The sequence below is a fragment of the Aulonocara sp. 'chitande type north' Nkhata Bay genome, linkage group LG7 (assembly GCF_057382095.1).
Source record: "Aulonocara sp. 'chitande type north' Nkhata Bay isolate Kocher_YH1m ecotype deep benthic linkage group LG7, A_spYH_male_GT1.1, whole genome shotgun sequence".
Lineage (NCBI taxonomy): Eukaryota > Metazoa > Chordata > Actinopteri > Cichliformes > Cichlidae > Aulonocara > Aulonocara sp. 'chitande type north' Nkhata Bay.
Genome location: NC_141350.1, coordinates 13,278,074 through 13,301,887, shown reverse-complemented (window position 1 = coordinate 13,301,887; position 23,814 = coordinate 13,278,074). Strand labels below are relative to the sequence as shown.

The following is a 23,814-nucleotide window of genomic DNA, read 5'->3' as shown; positions in this document are numbered from 1 at the left end:
AGTTTTAATATGCAAAGATGCTGAAAAAGTATTCAAATAACTAATCATAACAGAACATAATCTTGGTATTAAATGAATATATATCACTCTAGTAAACTCGAGTGCAGTTTGAGAGAGACAATTAGGTTGCTAGCCAAACGAGGTGAAGAGGGATGCCCAAGGAAACAATTTCAAAATACCCCTTGTTTGTTCTGATTCATAACATTTGTGGAAATTAACCGTTCTTCCAAAGATTTGCTTATTATTTGGTGGCCATCAGAATTATGATCAGGATAGAAATGTTTTGTCACAGGATGAAAGCGAATAGAACAAAACTGCGGTGACTCTTCCTTTTAAAGAAAAAGGGAACCCAGCAAAATGCCCCCACAATGTAAGAGAGCCACCAAATCCCTTTAATTGATTCACTATTTGGTTTCAAAGGCTCAAATTTTCCCTATATTTCCCATTAATCTGTACATTATTCACTTCAACACCACATTTTCCTAATGTGTTCCTAACTCTTTGCATGTTATTGAACCCATACCAACCTATTATCACAGAGCGAGCAGGACCTCTGAATGCCCTGTTGTATCTGCCACCAAGGCATATGTAGAAGATCCTTTAAATTCTGTTTCCAGTTAAAAGTTTGTCTCTTCTCAGAACACAGTTATTAGGGAATCACCAGATCATAAGTTCACCTTAAATCTTGCTATTTTGGTTGTTTGGCCTTTTACCAACTCCCTACAGCTAGGCTAGCCACTTCCCCCACATCCAAATGGCTGGTTACAAGAGCCAGCTGTTCAATTTGCCAGGAAACCTTGAGGATTACAATCATAAGACACTAAAATCTTACGTGCCACAGCAGTTAGTGTTGTCAAACTGACTAAAGCGAGCACAGTATTTTCAAAAGTATCATTGAATTCAAATAAACTGCACAAATTGAAGCACTACTCCTTCTTTGTACGGGAAACAATTAAACCATCTTTTAAAAAAATGCTCCGTGACCCCAGCCTACACGTACTGTGACCTCACATGGAGTCCAGACCACGCAGCTAGAGTATGTAAAAAGATGCACCAAAAGCTGGTGGGAGGAAACCAGCTGCAGGGAAATGATCAAAGCACACCTCCCACCACAGATTCTTGTGAAATTATGAATGTATAGTATCTGCAGCTATGTGACTATAAATGTAGGGGGACATCAACATGTTCAGCGAAAACGTTCATAAGTAAACAAAAACTAGTTATTCCTGACACAGTCGATTTCTCTCAGACATTTTTGAACTGGCTCCTGATTGGTCCGTGAATGGGTTTCGTCAAACATTCAATGATATATTCGTTGGCTTAACAAGCAAAGAGGAAAGACAGGGCAGTGACAGTGATAGACAGGGTAGCGTTTTCTTTCTCTACTTAAGAAAATGAATGACGTGAAGACTACAGTCAAATACAGCACGGCTGCTTCTCTCTACCCGTACCCGTGAGTGCGTTTGCCTTTTAATATGTGACAAAATGGAGAAACACAGAGTTTCTACCAAATACAGCTGGAATTTGCAGGAGAAAAAGAAGCCTGACCTATTTCTCGGAATGAATGGAAATGACCTACGCTGTGGGCCTGCATGAATCTAAATTGAGTCACCAAGGGTATCCTGTGCAACAGTGTTCTGTTTGATTTAGAAACTGCTCCCCTGCTGATTCGAGGCAAGACAGGGGATGGCTGTGCCCACTAGGCCTTGAGGGGGGAATGTTTCAATGGCAGACGTCTCCAGCAGCACCCTGCTCCCAGACTCAGCACCAGACAAGCCAAGCAACACAAATGCAATTAGGTGCAGGAGGAGCAGACACAAACGTGTTCACACGCATACGTCTCCTTGCTACAGCCTAAAATCCAGTTCTTGTTGCCCCCTGTCTCAGCTGAGCCCTCTTTCTTACAGGTTGCGTTTGAGCAAACATCATATCGAACCATCTGTTGAAACCTGGTAGATTCAAGAAGTTGTTTCTTAAGTGGCTAATAAAAGGAAGTAGAGTGAGTTTCAGAGGTTGTTTTCTAAATTAAACATCAGATTAAAAAGTGAAGACAATGGGGAAAATACCTTAAGTCGCTCATGGAAAGCTGACTGTATTAAACATTATTCGACATTAAAAGGAAAGCTCTGAAATTCTCTGAATTTAAATGCTTTTCATTTAAACTTGGCTTGTGGATGCCGTCCCTGTTAATCGACTGACAAATGATTCATTTCGACAACATAAAAGGTGAAAGAGGGCCATCTTTGTGGGAGTGTTTGCTTGATTGGCATGTGTCTCAGCTTATCACTTTAAACAAAAACGACACAAAAATGTCAGCGCTTCGTCACGACAGAATTTTTAAGGAACCTTAAGGTTGCGTTGCTCCCCTTTGGATTTTGGTTGCAAGCTTATACGTAGCTCTAAAGTTATTCAGACATCAAAAACTCGAAACTGTAAAACACAAGCCCTTTCTAGTATACGTGGACAAATATAGAAACTACAATAAAGGATTTCCACAATAATCTTATTACAACACTTCTGTGAATGAAGCCTTTACCGCAGTATGAAAGGAAATACTTGTGCAGGGATTTATTGGAGCTTTATGAGACAGGTGATCTGTAATTTGGAGGTACACGTCATATTTTCATTCATACGCAAATTCAACAGTGTGCTGAATTAGGGCCTCAAGAAAAAAGGCCTCACACTGGACCAGAGCGCAGTGGCTGGAAAGCTAACCACTACTTGCTATGCTGATGTGTGAAAGAAGCCCCTCTGCCTGCATCTTTGGCCTCTAGCTGACCTCCCTCTGCCTGCAGACAGACCACTTAACACTGCCTCCCCACCTGTAGAGATGTCTGAAGAACAGGCCCCACTTCAGAGCTACGCAGTCAGTGATTGGCCATGATTACCATGGGCACTTGACTCATTTCATCTCCTCTAAAGCACTAAACTTTGGGGCATCAAGCACGGAGATGGATTCTTCTTCCCATCTATATTTTTTGATTGTGTACATTAATACCAGTGTAGAAACACTTTAATTAGAACTTGTTTCTGATGCAAAATATGCATGAAATGCTGTAAAATGCTGAATATCTGAAATGTTGCATTTATTATGCATCTAATGTTGTTGGGTTTTTTTTCCATAGTGATGCGTTGTGAAGGGAATTTCTCTGCTGAGGTTTTCGAGTAGGTAGTGGAACTGGCACCGATGTTTGCAAGGAGGTGTCATTCTGTATCAGCCGAAGAGCAGTTTGATAAAGCGGCACTGCCTCGGTGACATGAAAGCCCAACTGAGTTCAACAACAGCCGTCATCTCTGCTCTGCTTTTCTGTAGATAAATGCCACTGACAGGAACAGAATTCACTGTGGTAACTGATCAGGTGCCAAGTGCCCTCTCCCCAGTGCCCTGCTGCACAGAAGCCCTCCACGGAGCTGGCATTGGCCTGGCCTGGCCTGGTCTTGCAGCCACGGGCCCAAGCTTTGTAGCTCTACCCTCGACTATTCAAGCTATCTCCAAATCACACCCGCCTGCTGTCAGCAGCCCGACTCACAAACCTAAGCAAACAATTTAAAACCCGGCAGTAAGGACCTGACTAGGAGGCAAAGTTAAGACAGCAAAGTTGACTTGATCGGAAATCTAATCTTGCATATTTATGTGGTGTTTATTACACCAGCGTTGCAACTAGCTCAAATATAATTAGTGATAGAAGAGGTGTTATTATGTAGGTCTTTGTCAGAGGACGTGAATGTGTTTTAAAAATACCACAGCAATGAATCAGTGGCCTCACTATCTTTACAGGCAGGCAGAGCTGGTAGGTTTTGTCAACCAGGCCAACAATAAGAGAAGCATACAGGCACCAGAATGAAAGAGGCAGTGGTGTTTGCACTTATTGTTTGGCTTCAGCTGAAAGTGAGATTGCTGTGATTTAATATAAAACAACCAGCCGTTATGCATTTTACCACCATCTCCATGTAAAGCCACCTGGCCCTCCAAAAGAAAAAAGAAAAAAAAACATTGGAATGATTAATATCCCATGTCTGGAATACTCAGAAAATATACATATTATAACCTTCACGGTTTCACAGCCTCATAAACCTAATAGGATATTTATTTTATTTTATTTTAAAAAGTGATTTAAGGCTAGGCTGCAAACATATATACCCAGCTGCCTCGGATGAAGCCTATATTATATTGCTACATCACAAAGGTCTGTGACTAAGCATTGAGGTCCATGTTTACAGCATCCCAGACCGTCGAGGAAATATGTGGCCTCGGTGCGTTTGTCTTCGTCCAAAGAAAATTAAAGGTATTCGCACAGGAGCTGAAGTTGAATGCATCGAGGCACGTACTCCCATAAAGGCAGGTGCACCTGTCTGCAGTGGCAGCCTTTTGTGCTCACTACCAAATCTACGTGTCGCGCCGTGTGTGCGAAATACAGCATAGACGTACATGTAAAAGGAGATGAAACCATCCGTGTCTCTTACCGTTCTGCCTTCAGTCATGGCTCCCCATCATAGCGTTTGGAGTCCAGACCTCTGACGAGCCGTTTATTCCTATCAGGCTGTGTCACTCACTCCCTCTCTCTCGCTCGCTCATCCCCATGTCATGTTTCTCTCCGCTGCAGCAGAACCAAGCCACGCCTCCTCCAGTAGCCGCGTGACGTCTGCCTCTTACGAGCCCTTTTTTGCACACGCCCTCGCATGCGCGTCCATCATTTGGCCGCCAGAGGCCGCTGTGCATGAACCAATAAAGAAAAAAAAAGAAGGAAAGAAATGAAAAGCCAGCGTAATCACAGCCTGTACGAAACTCCAGTGACTGCAAAGCTATTCTCCTGAGATTAAAAGCACACTGAAGACTGCTGCACTCATTTACCACTTTATTAGGAACACCCATGGATATATAAATCTGCCATACATTTCACAAGGCTTCTAAATGTTATGTTTTAATTACTTTAAAACAAAAAATAAGATAGAAAAAGGGGGATCAGTCTACATAATGTTTATTACTGATGTCAAATTAGGTGACGATGGTGGTGGTGAAGTAGACCTCTGGGCTAATGGGTTAGACAATAACCCATTAGGAAATCTTTTTTTTTTAATCTTTTTTTTTTTCATTTTTCTTTAAAGTTCTGTCATACACAGGCAAAATCTCGAGTTTCTACAAGAAACAAATTCTCCAAGGTGTTATTTTAATAGACGTACCTAACAGGTAGACGTTTGGTTTGGGATCTACATTCCAGTGCTGGGGAAATTATTTATCTATCTATCTATCGTGACTCACAGAGACTGGGTGTTTTCTCATTTTCTTTGGCTCGTTGACTAAATGCTCACCGCGGTCCATTCTCATTGTCCAGTGTTTCACTTGAACTGGTCCAGCAAGTTATCTCTGGGCTGGTGCCTCACACCGAGTCCCCATATCGATCCGCCAGCTTTACCTGCCGCACGGACACTGCGTCTTTGGAGACAGTCCTCACTGTTTGCCGTCTTTCTCACTTTCAACCGAAAGTCCTCGGGCACAGCCATGAGGTCTTCCGTCGCGTTTGTCATTCTCCTGGTCTTCTGCGTTGGATTTACTGGATGTAAACCCTCGTCGCCCTGTCCGAGTGGCCAGTTTATGCTGAAGAACCAGTGTGTCCTGTGTCATCCCACCTGCTCCGAGTGCTACGGACACGAGCTGTTTGAATGCACTACCTGTGGAGTTTGTGAGTAGGATTTTCTTAGCACGTATAACGCGGTGAATATAGGGCTGTTGTTGTTGGCTTTCTCAAATGAAAAAAAGGCGATTTTTATTAAATATCCATTACATTTTCCACACACACTAGCTTGCAGTGCATTTGATATACCCACGGATTTTTTTTAAAGTCGTGTATCTTATGTGACAATAACTTAAGTTTTCATCATCATTGGCAAAAAGATCCAACACAGTACCTATGAAATGAGGACATGAGAGCACTAAATTTGCATGCCATTGTTCATATAATTGTTTTTTTAAAGGATTTTATTATAATTTGTTATTATTTTACCACACCTATACCAGATTATGACAAAGACCTGTTGACGACTCAGTAATCCAGTTTTTTTTTTTTTTTTTTTTTTTTTTTTTTTTACTAGTCTATTTAATGATTACCCAGCTCTTTAAAAAAGGCTTTTGTTCGATGAGGAGCATTCAGCTCTGGTTTACCATTTACTCTTGTTAAACAATCAGAGAGGCTGGCTGTAGGACTTGCTGGCTACCTCTGAAATAGGGAAGGGTTGAATGTATGAATGTATGATCGTTTTTCACCCGAGTTTTCACGGTGTAATGTGATCGTGTCAGAAAGAGGCCTTTGTTAATCAGAACAGGGAAAAAATATCTGGAAGAGCTGGAAGTAGTGCTGTTGCTGTTGACTAGGCTCAACCTGCAAAAGCTGCAACTCTGTCCCTCCTTCCCTCACACTCTCCCTCCCTTGAACACACACTACTGATTCTCTTACTATACATTGTTGCTGGGTGGACCTATGCTTGGTTGTCATGTGCCATATTTTTCTGATCATGCTGTGATTGAGGGAAGTGGAAGGATAAGAGAGGCAGCAGCTTGCAGCCGCTCTCCTCCCTGTCTCACACGTCTTCTGTGTGGCGCTGAGCAGATGAGACAATGCTGTAACTCGGCTGCTCTCAGAGATGCCTCAGGTGCCACAGGTGCCTTGCTAGGCTAGTGGCAGGTGGCAGAGCATTAATCATGAGGGCCAACACAAGGCTGTCTCTGCTTACAGCTCTGATCTCTGGTCTCCCGCTAATTGCCAGTGTTTATATTAGTTGGAGCATCAGTCCACAAGTGATCTGGCACTGTTGCTGTCTGCAGTCAGTCTGCAGTCAGTTTATAATGATCTTTATGCCTTCCATTCGCCTGCCGCTATTCTCTGTTTTTATTAAATATGCATGTGAAATCTCTGAATCCAGCACCTCCCAGCAGTTGCCACAGATTCCCTCAGCAATCCTCATCTTTCATTAGGCACTTACTTTTACACAGTTGCAGTGTCTTTTTAACTTTCCTTCATCCGACTGGCTGTCAGATGAAGAAAAGATTAAAGCTTACCTCTGTATTTATTAGGAGAATCTGAATGTTTTTCACTCTCAGAATACGGCAAACAGCATTTTTATGATAAGGGAAAATAGAGTATGCTAACAGCTCCTCCGTGACCTCCTCTTCCTCCTCAGATGAAGACGGACAGGAACGTTTCCTCCACCAAGGTCGCTGTCGGACACACTGCCCACGGGGATTCTATCCTGACAGGGGTCACTATGCCTGCCTGCCCTGCATAGCCAATTGTGAACTGTGCACAGATGGCAACATATGTGCCAAGTGTCGAGGACATTACAAACTTCACAATGGGGTCTGCCAAACAGCACTCTGCGGCACAGGTAAGTGCAAAACAGAGTTTTTGTGGAGGCGATATCTTTGCCTAACAGAGAGGCATTCAGTATTCTGGACCTCTGTGTTTCAGGGCAGGTGCAGGACCCTGATACAGGAGAGTGCATTGACTGTGAAATTGGCTGCAAAACATGTTACACAGGTAAACATGCTTTCTGTATGAGGCCCACACACCATTACTGTTTAGCGATGTATATTAAAACGCTGATAAAGGAGCACAATGCAGTTTGTTTCTCCCTATGAATGCTAATTAATTACCTTTTCTCCTCTGTTCCCAGAAGACCCAGAGATCTGTAGCAGCTGTGTTGAAGGTTACTTTCTGTGAGTGTTTTTTTTCTTACCTTATTATTATATTTTGATAACTGTGTTTTCCTCCTGTTCTGCTCTGAAATCATCCACAGACAACAGCGTCAATTGGCAATTATCTTTTCATTGTTTATGGATTTGACAGGTATTTTCTATTAGTTTGAATATTAGTAATTATTAGTAAAAAACACAAAAAATTGAAATCATTATTTTTTGTAATTTCTTTTCTGATTTTTAACAGTTTTAAAATTAGTTAATCAGTTTACGCTTATAAATTTGAGTTCAAAAGGTCTGAAATGTTGCAAATAGTAAAATGAGAAAACTCGACTTAGTTATTTGTTTATCCGGCATGGAACAGTTATGCTTTTGCATGCTATGCTTTATGATTTTTCAAACAGTTTTTCTTTTTTTATGGAGATTAAATATGCTGCCAAGAAGCAATTAACCTCACAATGACCCTGTAATTGTTTTTTACATTCAATGGTATTGCTTTGCAGGAAAAAAAACAACAACAACAAAAAACGGGTCTTGTAAATCTACATGCACTGTGAGGCATTATATGGCCAACCATTTCACAAATTGCTTATCAGAATATGCTTAGCTTTCTTGCCTCTACAGAAAATTGCATCTATATTCCTGTTTACACCAGCTTATCAATTGGACGCAGTGTGTAACACAAGTTATAGAGCCAGAACAGACCCCCCAATTGTGCACTCCTCCCTCGAGTTTAGGCCTCCTGGAATCGTGTGAATCAGGTTACCTTCCATTCAGAATCATACGCTGTTACCTGAGCCTTGGTTTTGAGCTCAGAAGAGACTTAACAAAGTGTTCTTATGTGTAAGGAGTAGAGAAAAACAAGTAGAGATGGAAGAGCTGCAAGAAAATACAGCACCTGCTTTTGTGGATGCTACACAGGTTTATTGGGATAGTCTATTTTTCTGCATCTGCTTGTGTAGTTTTCTTTAAAAGTATGGTTTTAGAGATTCAATATGACTGTTCATCTTAGCATTTTATGTTGCTATAGCTATTATATATCTACATGTGTAGCAGACAAAAATAAAATAAATATAATCCAGCAGGGAGCTATTATAAATTGGAAAAACAGCCACACTGCGACAGATTGTGACAGTTTCGAGCACTAAAAGAAATTCCTCCTTTTGAGATTTTGCTGGTAGTGAAAAATGTTAAAGTTCGACAGCTTTGGCATAACCATGAATCAGTGAGGCCAGTGTTACTCTTGCATTAAACGCCGCCTTTTAAAAGAAATCACAGCATGATGGATGTTTGGTATTTATTGGCATTTACTTTCCTCCCCAAGGAACCAAAGAAGTGCAGCAAAACCAAAAATTGCTGTGATTCATTCTCACTATAATTTAAATCCTTCATTTCCCGGGGCTTTCTCTTTTCTGAGACTACCTGCAGTATATTTTCTTCCTTACTAACAAAGTCCAGGAGTAAAAGACCTAAACAGAAGTTGCGTTGGAAATGCAAATGTGCTCTTCTGGAATGGATAGCCTGGTGTTTGCACAGGGGGATTCTTAAACATCCTGCAGATTTTAAAGCAGAGTAGTTTTTCCTGGCAAGAAATGGGGCCTGGTTTGTACCAGCTGCTATTGTGAACCACTTGATGGATGCATCGTGGCGCCTCCAGCTGTTCCTCTTCAAACAACCCCCACATCTTAGCACCAGATCCACGGCAACGCAGCAGGAAGGGCAGGTTGGGCTGTCACTGGTCAGGTTCCCTTATGTAGGAAGGTGGTGGAATAGGCTACACAAGATGCTGCATCACATATGTTAGTGGCTTATTTGCTGCTTGGCTAAGTCCCTCTTTCTTTAATGTTTTAGCGTGACATCTTTGCAAATCAAATCTTCACTTTTTTTAAAGCTCGTTTCTGGGGCAGCTGTCTCATGTTTAATAAGACAGTTAAGCCCCGAAGGACTGATAGGATAGGTTAATGACAGAAATCACCCCATACCTGCGGGCTACAAATAAAACACCAATTATCTTTTCGCCTTAAGAAGAAAGTAGAACCACAATATGCTTGAAGAAAGCCAGCCTACATTGTGCTTCCTGTCCCTACTGTTGTTCGTCTAAACTGCATGAGTTGGGAGAGGAGTGCTCTGAAGTCAACAATTCATCTACAGGTGTGCGGCTTACTGACACAATGCATGTTGGGATTACCACTTGTGTGCGGTATACCTTGTGTTTCTGCTGCCATCAGATCATGGTGCTTTTCATTGGCTTTTTTGATATCACAATAGTTCTGTTCAGCATGTTTGCTTTGCAAAACAGAGTCTACTTTCATTTAATAGCTGTGGCAGGGAGTTCAAGTAATGCAGTCACTGACCTATTAAAAGTTCTACTGAGGAAAAATACTTTGCTAATTGCCAGGGATTCTTATTGCTCACCACGTGCAAACAAGTTAAAGAAACTAATGGAAGATTTTCAATGAACCTTTCTCTACAGTTTCAGGCACCAGTGTCGCAGACATTGTCCTCAGAGCACCTATGAGGACAGAGGCAGGCGTGTCTGTCTCTCCTGCCCAGCACCATGTGAAGACTGCAGGAATAACACGCACTGCTTTGCCTGCCAGCCTGGTTACTTCCTCAACGGTAGAAGCAAATAACAATCATATATCTATGCTTTCCTTACTATCAGTATACTAAATGATGCAGATGTTCCATACCATACTAAAAGAGTATATTCAATATATTCTTTAATCACGTTGTTTTTGAGACTAACCAAAGACAAATGAAAGCACTCTGAGTCTTAATTTGGCTTGCAAAACATGTTCATTTAAGCAAATCTGTAACATAAGATATGCAAATGTATGATTTATGCAAACAAAGAAGAAGGGATTGTGTTTTTGTGTTCTGTAGGCGTGGGAGAAAAAGGTTGGAGACTGTAAATAAAGCCTGGAAACAAAACTATAGTAAAGAAAGGTTGGCGAGCCCACTGCTGCACTAATCGGCCTCCACCTTCTCCAGCTACAAGGTCCAGTTTCAAAAAAAAAAAAAAAATCTAGGTCATTGTTTTGTGCCTGGGCAGTCAGATGGAATTTGGAGAGAGAGTGATCCTATAAGGGCAAAGGAGAAGGATTTACGCAGCAGTGAACAGCTCACTTATGAGAATAAGTTTATCAGCACCATTTAAAGAATAAATAGTGTTTTTACAAATCAAAGTAACTTCTTATGGTTTCTCTTGACTTATTTCTACAGAAAAAAGTAGAAGAGAACATGTAGAGAAGTGCTTTTGTCTGCTATAGCATCCATGTTTTTAAGATTGTCAGTATAGAAGAAATGCTGTAATGGAATAATGTCGTAATAACATTAGTCCCTCTCTGTGCTTCTGTGTCTGTGTCAGAGGGACAATGCATTAAAAAGTGTCCTCAGCAAACCTTCAGCGACTCCAGCGGGTGGCGCTGTCAGTCTTGCCACAGCTCGTGCCAGACATGCCACGGACCTCGTGCAACAGACTGCGACCTTTGTCCTGGTGGGAATTTTCCTGTACATGGACAGTGTCCTCACATTAACTGCCCACAGGGACAGTATTTTGATGGTAAGTAGAGGAAGCACGGTGAAAGCTGACTTAGGCTGGTTAAAAAAGAAGTTTTATGTGATCCACTGTAATCCAGGTAAATTACAGATTTACAAATTTACGAACAAAAGGACAGAATGACATATCAGGTCATAGCTGAATCGCAGATAACACTCGTAACACGATACTTCTCTGAATCTCGGGTGGAAATGATTGCTTTTCTCCTTTGGGTGACACTGGAGGTCAGTACACTGTCCCAGAAATGTGGAGGGATTCATCGTCTTGCTCAAGGACACTTTAGGAAGTTGATACTTGCTCTGCTGAGCCCACAAGCTTGAACCCTGCTGAAGGACCTCTGGGGTCATCTGCCTCAAGCATCTACCTCTCTAGCCCCTTCTCTTTTGTGTCTGTGTCACCAGCACTTGGATACAATACTCCATTGTTCTTGTTATCAGCCATATACGGTTAATAAGTCGATTGTTTTAATTTCCACATCATTGGTTTCATTATTTGCTTACGCGTGTGGATAAGCCAGCTTCGTCAGGAGCAGTTCGCATTCAGCCATCAAGTATTTTTCCAAGCTATATACTGCTATTGTAAGGAAACAGCTTCATTTAAAACATTCTACTTCTTAGGTTTCAATTTTAACACAGGTGTCATTCACATATCTGTAAAACTGACCAGTGCTGTCACTTTGAGCCAAGAGCTGTTATTGCGCATTTGCAATTTAGTGTTTTGTTTTTTTTTAAAAACACTAGTGCCTGTTTTATCCTTAGGCAACACTGAACATGAATGGTTTTAGAGCAATACCTTTTCTTAATGTTTGCTTTTGAATACAGAATGCAATAGTCCAAAAGCTCCTGATTATCAATCATTTCTGTTTATTTCTGCCCAGAGCCCTTTCTTATACAGTCTGTTTGTGCCTGAGACACTAAATCTTGTTATGGTTCCCTCTTGTGGTGGGGATGGTTAAAACAAGCTGTGTGCTGTATGTATATTCTTTTCCATCCAGGGAAATATGGTGAATGTCACACGTGCAATGTTTCCTGTAAGACCTGTTTTGGCCCACAGGCACTGGATTGTTCTTCTTGTTTTAAAGGTAATATTTACTGCTTTTAGCTTTTCAGAGTAAACTATCTTAATCGCGATGTTAATTCTTGATGCCAATCGTGCGAGTGTGGATGTGTGTGTATTTGTGCTTCACAGGATATTTCCTGGACCAGGACAGTTCCTGCGTAGAGCAGTGTCCACCTGGCTCATATGCGAACTCTGCCACTCAGCTGTGTGAGGACTGCTCTCCCAGCTGTGAGGCCTGTGTGGACACCAGTGATAACTGCATCAGCTGTTCCAAAGGCACCGATAAACTTTTTCTCCACCAAGGCCGGTGCTGGTCCAATTGCCCAGAGTAAGCAGTTTGATAAGCGGTGAAACAAACACGGAGCTATGCAATGATGACACGATCTTCTTCGTGCTTCGCTTCTCTTTTGTTTTCTCCCAACCGTATTGGGGTTATTTTTGTTTTGTTTTTCTTTAGAGGTTTCTTTGAGACAGCAGAGGGGTCGTGTGAAGCCTGTGATAGCTCCTGTCTCACCTGTGATGACATCAAATCCCAGTGTCTGTCCTGTGCTGACGGCTACTACCTGGAGAGTGGCATGTGTAGACTCAACTGTTCGCTGGGAATGTATCCTGCAGATGATGGTACCTGCAGACGATGTCCTCCCCACTGTGAAGTTTGCTCAGATGACAGGACCTGCTTCCGTGAGTTATTAGCACAGTCAGCAGATTTAAAAGATATAATGTTCGATACAGGTGAGAGATTTGTGTTATAAATTTTTCACCCCTCCAGGGTGCAGTTTCCTCTACTTGATGCTGAACGGTGAGTGTAAGGCTAGTTGTCCTGTGGGCTATTATGAGGACATGGAGGAGGGCCGCTGCGGTCAGTGCCACCCTACGTGTGGCAGGTGTTCAGGGCCTTCAGCAGATGATTGTGAGACCTGCTCAACCTACAGCCCCAAGCTCTATAAAGGTGTATGCTCAAAGGACTGCCCCGCTGGTACTTACTATGAGACTGCAGCTATGGAGTGTCAAGGTGAGCACCTGGATTCACAGATTTGATTTGGTTTTAAACACCAAATATGTGGAGTTGTCTTGTTACGGCTTCACCGTTCTACAGCGAGAATTCTTTCTAGTTTTCATGATGCTACTACGTCAGTTCAAAGACCATAAATTCAGATGTCAAAATGATTAAAATACACTTTAATCATTTAATCATTTTAATATTTATTCAATTTTGATGAAATTGAAATTTTAGAAATTGAAACTGTAGCAACTATGAAATGCAACTGTCAAATTTCATTTCATTTAAATCCAATGATATTACCTCTGTTCGAGTTTTGGATTTGACCTTCCTAGTAGCAGGAATTCTGCAGTGTTGCAAAGTTATTTGTTTTTATCCCTCAGCCGTAAAAGGCTGATGGGGTGTGGTTGCCACCTTGCGGAGCGGGTGGCTGGCACGAACACTCAAGTTTATGAATGTGATAACTCGAGAAGGAAACCACCTAAGACTTTTAAATTGATAAAATTATTAATTATTTAATTATTATTATTATTTAATTAATTAATTATTAACTAAAAATTTCAGAAAACTTCAAATCTCGGCGACCTCGACCTCAAGGTCAGAAGATCTTGTGAATGTGATAACTTCAGAACAAAGCAACATAGGATTTTCACATTTATACCATAGGTGCATCTACTAGGAGCCTGAGGGGTACTACTGGCACCACCAGAACTTTTAAGATAATGTTAAGATAACCCCACAAGTAATATTCTCTAATGTTTTTTCACAATGTGTTGCTGAAAGTACTTTGACTCACAGGACTTGCATCTGTGTAATATAGAGCTGGGATATCCCTTTGAATAAGTACGGTAGTTGGATAAATTAACATGTAGATGTGTTGCAATAATCATGCATAATACTCTGGGTAATTGATCAAACTGACCCTTTCCATGTCGTAGTTTTTAGGGAATTGATGTAAAAGAAGCCCAGAGTTATTATTATTGTATTTTCTGATTCATTTTTATTTGATTCTTTGATTTCAGAGTTTCATTTAGTTTCCAGAGTGGGTTTGCTATTTTCAGTTTTGGTTTTACTGTTTGAAAATGTTGCCTTTTAGTTTAGTTTGTATTAGTTTTAGTGTTTATTTCATGTGCTGGAGGCAATGTTTCGGAAAAAATCTGGCACAGACTTTTTAAAAGCAGTTTACTCCCAGTCCTGCAGTATTATAGTATCTATACTATACTGTAGTGTTTATACAGTCGTACCTATACTACTGTATAAATTAGATCATAATGTAAAATAGATCAGCTTGCAGCACCACATTCGTTTCAGCGGAACTGCTGATTTTTTCACTATACAGGTCCTATTCTCACCACTTGAATTTGTATATCAGCAATCGGTTCTGGATCTCCTCCACAACGTTAGAAGTGTGACCCTTCAACTTGTCTTTCATTTTGGGGAAGAGGATAAACTCACCAGGAGCCAAATATGCCAGAGTTGGGCCAGTGGTGACAACACCACGTAGCACAGTGGAGATGCTAAAGTTTCTCTCCCTTAGACAGCTCAGCGTAATATAGTAAAGCTCACCACAGAGAATCAGACAAATTTATGGTGCAAGCTCTGTAAAAGTATAATAAAAAAAACCAAAATGCACATGTGCCGCCTTGAGGTTTGAACACTGTGGACTCCACACACACTAATGTCCACAGACATGAAAGTTAGGTTAGCTAGACTCAGAAAGTTAAATGTTTGCGCTGTGCTTGAGGTCCATGGAGTGGTTAGAATGGCACTCACACAGAACAGTCTATAAAGCGTGCACTAGAAGTCCACGCCAAGTACACAAAGAAAAAACCTTGAAAGCGAGATCATCCAATTTTTCCCTCACACCTTCTATTAGACTTTACCTTGAATAATGTTAAAGCTTGAATAAGCATTAAAAATAAAATAAAACAGAAAATGTGTAACAAAGGGAGGTTAATGCAATGGCCAAAAGCAATTACTAAACTCACAACTGAGTGATAATGAAATAAGCTATTTGCTTAAAATGAAATCCATTCACCTCTAAAACATGATTATTGTACCCTCTTGTGTAAATGTGGTAATGTGACATGAAGGTGTTGCAATCTGCTTTGCTTGGTTGTATTTAGAGTGCCACCAGACTTGCCTTAGCTGCACCGGGCCGGACGCCAACGAGTGCACCCAGTGCGAGAGAGGACTCGTGTTGGATCCAAACACGTTACTGTGTGGTGTGACGGGTGATACGGCCTGCCCACCGGGGACCTACCTACACAACGACCAGTTCACCTGCAAGGGTTGCCACCGACACTGTCTTTCGTGTGAGGGGCCAGGCAACGATGAATGCCAGACCTGTGCTGTCCCCAGATATCTTTACAGTGAGCATTTTCAACAGGTTTATGTGCAGACACAGAGGTGATTTGTGGTATAAATGAAAATCAGCACAAAACTGATTGTTTTAAAGTTGATTTATCATGCAAAGACAAAACAAATCTGAATCATTTATCTTTTAACTGTTAGCTCTACAGGTGTTTGAAAAAGCCTTTTCTCATTTTAATCACTAAGGAAATTTTTGGCCCAAGTTATAGACTTTGCTTTTGCATTTAGTGCTCTCACAGCTGGCTTCATAATAATGGCTTTTGTAAGACTATTTGACAATTTCAGGTTAAACAGATTTATGCAGTTGTACTGGTTGCTTCTCTGAAGTGAGTATGCCACCAAGTTAAGGTGCTAACTCTGTTGCTGTATACTTTTTTTCCAGACAGCACATGTGTTAATATGTGTCCTGATGGCACGTATACCACAAGGCAGGAAGCTGATGGAAAGATGTTGGGACTCTGTTTGCCTTGTGACCACGTGTGTTCCTCTTGCACTAGTGCATCACCAAGAGATTGTCTTACGTGTTCTCCAGGATATCTGCGGCTCCTTCAGCTCTGTGTCACCCATTGTCCCACTGGGTAGAAAGCTCTGTTACTATTTGTGAAATGTTTACCTCAAGTAGACAAACAATTTCTGCAAACAGACCTTTATGCTTCAGTGACCCCAAACTAGAGATAATACAGTATTTGTTTTGGAAGTGAACCAAAGTTTCTTAGGAAGAAAGGGTGTAACGTGGTTTCTCCTTCTTCAGCAGCAAAGTAACTTTTTCTTAAAGCTTTTTTTTTTTTTTATCAGTTACATATTTGACAAACATGAAGGAAATGTTTTAACCCATTTTTTTATGCATTTCTTCAGGTATTACAGGGAGGGCTCCCAGTGTCATAAATGTCACCAGTCCTGTGAGCTGTGTACAGGACCGGGGCCCGAGTCTTGCAGGGCATGTTCCCCTCCTCTGCTGGAGCTGAAAGGCACCAAGCTGTGTGTCGAACGCTGCCCACACCGCTTCTATCAGTCTAACGACATCTGCAAAAAATGTCATATCAGTTGTCAGACATGCATAGGTAGGTAGAGGTGAAATGTCAAACCAGTGAGTCAACAGAAACCCATTTTTAAGCATTGAGGCATGTTTTTTACATGTTATTTATTTTACTGTGTTACATACAGCTTTTTGTTCTAATCATTTCATTTAATTTCAGTTCAGGAAACAGAAAAATAAAATTCCTTCTGAAATGTAACACTGATGTAACTATTTAGACCATTTGCTTTCATTTTAACTCAGGAGTCTCTCTTTCTCTTAATCATCTTTGAGATGTTTCTGTACCTTGATTGGCACATGAAAACAAAATCAAAGGGGAAGCAAAAGGAACTCAAAAGCCCTCCCTAAAGTGCTTGTAGACATGACTGTGTGGAGGCACAGATCCATATTCTTACAGGGAGCACATTTGGAGCAACAAGCACTCTTCCTGTAGACAAACGATTCCCAAACTGAGGAATCATGAGAGCAAGATCGTGGTACTAAAGGTGGTTAGGAACCTGGTGACCTCCAGAGAACCTGTGGTGACATGGGACAAATAGAATATGCATTATAGCAGCACTCCAGTGATCTGGGTACAGTATCTAGCAGCACAGCTTCATTCAGTAGTATTAAATGGGGGGAAAAAAAACCCTCAATTGTTACTTTATTTTTTATTTTGTAGACTGACTGTTGACTGTAAATGGTTTTCGGATACTAAATGGTGGTATGCTGGGTAAGACTGTTACCTCACAGGGTCCTGGATTTGAATCCAGTCTAGAGTCCTTCTATATGTGGATGTCTGCATGGGTCTCTCCAGTTACTCTGGCTTGTTCTCACAGTGTGATGAACTGGGTTGCCACCACCACCACCTTTGACCCTGAACTGGGGCTTGAATAATTTCTGACTGTACTTTATATTTCCAAACTGTCAATATCGTGGATTCACTTTCTCATTAGGTATCTGCTCAGTGCCTGTATGTGTGTTTGCAGATGCCTCTCCTCAGAGCTGCTTGACTTGTGACTGGGGCAGCATGCTACAGGACAAAGTGTGCTATCCACGCTGTAAGGAGGGACTGTACTTTTCTGAAGAGGTGGGTTATGATTAGGGCTGTTCGATATGACGATATAAAAACGTCTATCGTTTCATTTTATGCTATTGTTTGTTTCGTGGTGTCACAAAATAAACTGTTTACGGCAATATTTTTCATCGTTTTGATGGTCACTGTAGTGGCTATATTAATTTCTTAAAGTTCTCTATTTCTCTTATATTCAATATAACCACACTACAGATGGACAAGCGCCTGTTTTATGCTTTGTGGTTAGCAACAACAACGGTAACACCATCGCGTGTCCGCTTGTTTATGTTCCACATAAACCTTTCACAATAAAGCTCAAGATCCTGTTGAGACTTTTCAAAATAAATTGAATCACGTGAAAGAGCAGATTATTTACGGATGAGAAGTAAAAAAAGAGCCGCCAGGTGCTAAAAGACTCAAACGTTAGAACAGGCTTTCCCCGCAGCATGCCGTGTAATAAATACTCACAAAGAAAACGGCGGGCATTACAATTTATGTCTAAAAATGTATCGTTTCATGCATCGGTTAAAACACTCGACTCCAGCTACATGACGCCCAGCTGGAAACACTTCCTGCAAGTCGAGCTGCCCGAAGTTCACAGAATTTACAGAAAATGTTACAGTTTTGTGATTTATATCATTATCAGACGATATAATTCTTATATCGGGATATGAGATTTTGGTCATATCGCACAGCCCAAGTTATGATTTAATGATCGTCTTGTCATTGTACTATTCTATGTATCATAACCATTGTATTTAAAGGCAAATGGCAGGTGTTCTCGCTTAAATTGATAGCATAGAATCTGCCTACAGACACTAATTGATCACACCACCATAAATGAGTGAAATAATAAAAAACACTGATCCAAATTAATATTTTAGTTTGGCTGCCACATATATTCGTAAGCGAGCTACCACGGATGTTTGCTGTATGCCTACTAGCTTGTGACAGTACACAAAAGAAAGTACATAGACATCCTCTCAAAACCAGGATGTAGTAAAACAGGATTAACAGTGAGTAATACTGACATACTGAATTGTCAGGTTAGAACTGATAGTGGTGAAACAGGCTGGGCTATTTGCCTTCCATTCTCTTCAGAGCATAACATAACCTCTGGCATAACCTTTTATCTAATGTCTGTATCTAACTGTTCGATTGTAGGAAACATGCAAGCCTTGCAACAAGTCATGCAGGCATTGCTACGGCCCCGGACCTGACCACTGTCTGACTTGTCACACTGACTCTGCTCTTCATGCTGTGGAGAACCGTTGTGCTCCATGCTGTCAGACTGGAGGCAATTACACCAATTGCTGTGTTTGTGACAGCCGCTCAGGTAGTGATGCTGTCTTTCATAAGCGAAAGAAAAGTGTATAGATGTGACAGTTTACTAAAGGAATTTTGTGTTTTTTCTAGCACTGTGTGTGGAGGCCCCCCAGCCTAAATCAGGAGACATCCAGGAAACCGATATGAGTTTGTCCTCCAGAACTCTGAAGCACACCTCGGCTGCCTTGCCTATTGCTCTGCTGCTGGCAATTGGTTTGACTCTGGCTGTATTTGTCTTGGTTAAAGCCCATGCTAGGAAGAGGCTTTGTTGGAAACGAAGCTATGAGAGATTGAGTGGTAGTGCGAACATTAACATGCCCCACGGCGTGCCCGAGCCAGATAGCGGAGATGAGGTAGATGTGGTGTACACCAGCAAAGGTGGATCCGTTTATCGGCGTTACAGCTTCATCCACGAGCAGGACACAGATGCAGACCAGGATGTGGATGAGAACATCCGTTTTAGTCATTCTTAGATGCATTTAGAGCTCAGAGTAATTGAGGAATGTTTCGGGATGCTCAGTATCAAGACGGACACGTAGTCAAAGTTAAAATAGTTAATGTGTTAAAGAGAATGCAGCAGTAATTTTCTTTGGTATGTTTCTTTTGACTTCAGGTGAATATTTATTCTATGAAGTGCCTGTATCTGTATAATGGAAATTCTTAGACACGTGAAACAGTACAGATCATACACGTTTGTGTAAATGTATATGGGTTTTTTTTTTCAACTTGATATTAAAGTCGTGCTTGTGAAACAGTGAATTGGTCATATACTGTAAGTTAAACTTGTTTGTTGGAAAGAGAAAATCTTTTCTAATTTACATCGTTTGAATGCCTTGAAACAACTGCCTTAAACCCTGTCATCCTGGTAATGTTATCAGTGTCATCTGGTCTATCAGTGGCATTAGTAGAGTTGAATACAATTCTGCAAACTGTAAAATACTCCAGGAATGTTTTTTGGTTTTCCACACCTTAGTTTTACATATTTCCTAATGTAATGAAACAGTGCAGCCTCTCACCATTTAGTCGAACTGTAACCTGCACTGAAGACAAAGTCACCTGTGTGGCAGTCCCTTTCAAACAAGGATATGTATTTTACAAAGGGTCGTATGTTAAGAAATCTTTTTCTTACCTTGATGGTTTTGTTCCTTTCTTTTGCTCTTTGGAGATTTGGCTCTGAACAGTCATCGTCTGATCTGCAAATACCTCCTCAGTTCTCAGCTGATCTGCCTGGTTGTTCGACTATTATCACTGGTGATGTGAAAGGTAAGGAAGGTGAATTAGAAAGGCTTCTGTCATCCAGGAAAAAGAATGTTTTTTCTGAGGACTTCTACATTAATGCAACAGTCAACTGTCAAGTTTACGTTGAAGAAAGGGGTTTCATCACAGCTCCTCTCAGTGAGGAAGAGAAAGATTTCCCCATTGCATACTCCATGGTGATTCATGACAAGATTGAGATGTTTGAGCGGCTTCTACGAGCTGTTTATGCTCCTCAGAACATTTACTGTGTACACGTGGACCAGAACTCCTCTGCATCATTCATGAAGGCTGTGGCTGCGATTGCTTCATGCTTTCCTAATGTGTTTGTAGCCAGTAAATTAGAAAGAGTGGTATATGCCTCGTGGTTCAGAGTACAGGCAGATCTGAATTGCATGAAAGATCTGCTAAATACTCACATCAACTGGAGGTACCTGCTTAACACCTGTGGGACAGACTTCCCCATCAAAACAAACAGAGAGATGGTGAGGGCACTGAAGCTTCTCAATGGGAGGAACAGCATGGAGTCCGAGGTGACTTCTGGCTACAAGAAAGGTCGTTGGCAGTATCACCACAATATCACAAAGAGTGTTATCAACACAAATGTGAGGAAAAGTGCCCCACCAATCAGCATCCCCATGTTCTCAGGAAATGCCTACTTTGTGGTCACAAGAGCTTTTGTGGAACATGTGATGGAGGACAGAGAGGTTCAGAAGTTTCTGGAGTGGGAGAAGGACACATACAGCCCTGATGAGCACTTGTGGGCCACCCTGCAGAGGATGCCCTCTGTTCCTGGGTCAATGCCCCAAAATGGGAAGTATGACATGTCAGACATGCTAGCTTTGGCTCGGGCAGTGAAGTGGTCGTATTCAGCAGGAGATATGAATAAGGGAGCCCCATATTACCCATGCACTGGTGTTTACAGAAGAGCTATTTGTGTGTATGGAGCGGGTGACCTCCCATGGCTCCTGAAACAACACCACCTGTTTGCAAATAAGTTTGATCCAGAGGATGATGATGTTGCCATAAGGTGTCTGGAATCAGTGCTGCGTTTCAAAGCTTTAGGCCATGACCCACTGTCCACTAGGAAAATGTGACCATTGAGTAATACTTACAATGAATTAAAAGTGTAATTCATTATAAGTGAAGTTTGCGTTGTTTGTTGTAAGTAGAAAGTCCTTTCTAAGTTACACCCATAGAAGATCCTGAAACAAACAACTTCATTATACTCGCTCTTCTTGGTAATGTTATCTGATTGCATTTAACACTACTCTGTCAGCGGCATTAGTAGTGTTGATGCTCAACTATGCAACAGGCAAAAATGGTCTCGGATATTTTTTAGGTTTTCCACACCTTAGATTTACAGACTTCCTTATGTAATGAAACATCCGTTTTAGTCATTCTTAGATGCATTTAGAGCTCAGAGTAATTGAGGAATGTTTCGGGATGCTCAGTATCAAGACGGACACGTAGTCAAAGTTAAAATAGTTAATGTGTAAAAGAGAACGCAGCAGTAATTTTCTTTGGTATGTTTCTTTTGACTTCAGGTGAATATTTATTCTATGAAGTGCCTGTATCTGTATAATGGAAATTCTTAGACACGTGAAACAGTACAGATCATACACGTTTGTGTAAATGTATATGGGTTTTTTTTTTTCAACTTGATATTAAAGTCGTGCTTGTGAAACAGTGAATTGGTCATATACTGTAAGTTAAACTTGTTTGTTGGAAAGAGAAAATCTTTTCTAATTTACACTGTTTGAATGCCTTGAAACAACTGCCTTAAACCCTGTCATCCTGGTAATGTTATCAGTGTCATCTGGTCTATCAGTGTCATCAGTAGAGTTGAATACAATTCTGCAAACTGTAAAATATTCCAGGAATGTTTTTCGGTTTTCCACACCTTAGTTTTACATATTTCCTAATGTAATGAAACAGTGCAGCCTCTCACCATTTAGTCGAACTGTAACCTGCACTGAAGACAAAGTCACCTGTGTGGCAGTCCCTTTCAAACAAGGATATGTATTTTAAGAAGCGTTGTATGTTAAGAAATCTTTTTCTTACCTTGATGGTTTTGTTCTTTTCTTTTGCTCTTTGGAGATTTGGCTCTGAACAGTCATCGTCTGATCTGCAAATACTTCCTCAGTTCTCAGCTGATCTGCCTGGTAAGTTGGCTCTTATCCCTGGAGGCAAGCAATGTGAATTAGAAGGGCTTCTGTCATCCAAGAAAAAGAAGAATGTTTTTTCTGAGGACTTCTACATTAACGCAACAGTGAACTGTCAAGTTTACATTGAAGAAAGAGGTTTCATCACAGCTCCTCTCAGTGAGGAAGAGAAAGATTTCCCCATTGCATACTCCATGGTGATCCATGACAAGATTGAGATGTTTGAGCGGCTTCTACGAGCTATTTATGCTCCTCAGAACATTTACTGTGTACACGTGGACCAGAAATCCTCTGCAACATTCAAGAAGGCTGTGGCTGCGATTGCTTCATGCTTTCCTAATGTGTTTGTAGCCAGTAAATTAGAAAGAGTGGTATATGCCTCGTGGTTCAGAGTACAGGCAGATCTGAATTGCATGAAAGATCTGCTAAATACTCACATCAACTGGAGGTACCTGCTTAACACCTGTGGGACAGACTTCCCCATCAAAACAAACAGAGAGATGGTGAGGGCACTGAAGTTTCTCAATGGGAGGAACAGCATGGAGTCTGAAGCCACTCCTAGACGCAAGAAAGGTCGTTGGCAGTATCACCACAAAGTCACCAACAAAGTTATCGGCACATATGTCTGGAAAAGTGCCCCACCAATCAGCATCCCCATGTTCTCAGGAAATGCCTACTTTGTGGTCACAAGAGCTTTTGTGGAACATGTGATGGAGGACAGAGAGGTTCAGAAGTTTCTGGAGTGGGAGAAGGACACATACAGCCCTGATGAGCACTTGTGGGCCACCCTGCAGAGGATGCCCTCTGTTCCTGGGTCAATGCCCCAAAATGGGAAGTATGACATGTCAGACATGCTAGCTTTGGCTCGGGCAGTGAAGTGGTCGTATTCAGCAGGAGATATGAATAAGGGAGCCCCATATTACCCATGCACTGGTGTTTACAGAAGATCTATTTGTGTGTATGGAGCGGGTGACCTCCCATGGCTCCTGAAACAACACCACCTGTTTGCAAATAAGTTTGATCCAGAGGTTGATGATGTTGCCATAAGGTGTCTGGAATCAGTGCTGCGTTTCAAAGCTTTAGGCCATGACCCACTGCCCACTAGGAAAATGTGACCATTGAGTAAAACTTACAATGAATTAAAAGTGTCATTCATTATAAGTGAAGTTTGCGTTGTTTGTTGTAAGTAGAAAGTCCTTTCTAAGTTACACCCGTAGAAGATCCTGAAACAAACAACTTCATTATACTCGCTCTTCTTGGTAATGTTATCTGATTGCATTTAACACTACTCTGTC

At 41.3% G+C, this 23,814-nt stretch overlaps 4 protein-coding genes across 4 annotated transcripts in view; 3 read left to right on the top strand and 1 right to left on the bottom strand.

Moving 5' to 3' along the window:
* otud7a (OTU deubiquitinase 7A) overlaps nt 1-4,656 on the bottom strand; it is a 43,357-nt gene extending 38,701 nt beyond the window's left edge. The window contains exon 1 of the mRNA XM_086298693.1: nt 4,465-4,656. The gene's annotated coding sequence lies outside the window, so the exon portion shown is untranslated. The remainder of the gene's footprint in view (nt 1-4,464) is intronic.
* A 235-nt stretch (nt 4,657-4,891) lies between these two features.
* On the top strand, nt 4,892-19,854 carry LOC147324701 (uncharacterized). Its single transcript, XM_086298689.1, has 16 exons — nt 4,892-5,681; nt 7,177-7,380; nt 7,464-7,532; nt 7,669-7,711; nt 10,164-10,309; nt 11,061-11,255; nt 12,247-12,333; nt 12,441-12,639; nt 12,769-12,992; nt 13,081-13,323; nt 15,438-15,683; nt 16,067-16,262; nt 16,540-16,745; nt 17,689-17,789; nt 18,939-19,110; nt 19,191-19,854. Exons 1-16 carry the CDS (start codon nt 5,303-5,305, stop codon nt 19,571-19,573), a joined length of 3,093 nt encoding a protein of 1,030 aa, XP_086154815.1. The 5' UTR covers nt 4,892-5,302; the 3' UTR covers nt 19,574-19,854.
* A 116-nt stretch (nt 19,855-19,970) lies between these two features.
* On the top strand, nt 19,971-21,451 carry LOC147324700 (beta-1,3-galactosyl-O-glycosyl-glycoprotein beta-1,6-N-acetylglucosaminyltransferase 3-like). The gene has a single exon (XM_086298691.1). The coding sequence runs from the start codon at nt 20,186-20,188 to the stop codon at nt 21,449-21,451; it is 1,266 nt and encodes a 421-aa protein (XP_086154817.1). The 5' UTR covers nt 19,971-20,185.
* An 870-nt stretch (nt 21,452-22,321) lies between these two features.
* Nucleotides 22,322-23,791, top strand: LOC147324699 (beta-1,3-galactosyl-O-glycosyl-glycoprotein beta-1,6-N-acetylglucosaminyltransferase 3-like). Its single transcript, XM_086298692.1, has one exon. The coding sequence runs from the start codon at nt 22,375-22,377 to the stop codon at nt 23,632-23,634; it is 1,260 nt and encodes a 419-aa protein (XP_086154818.1). The 5' UTR covers nt 22,322-22,374; the 3' UTR covers nt 23,635-23,791.
* Nucleotides 23,792-23,814: the final 23 nt, after the last annotated feature.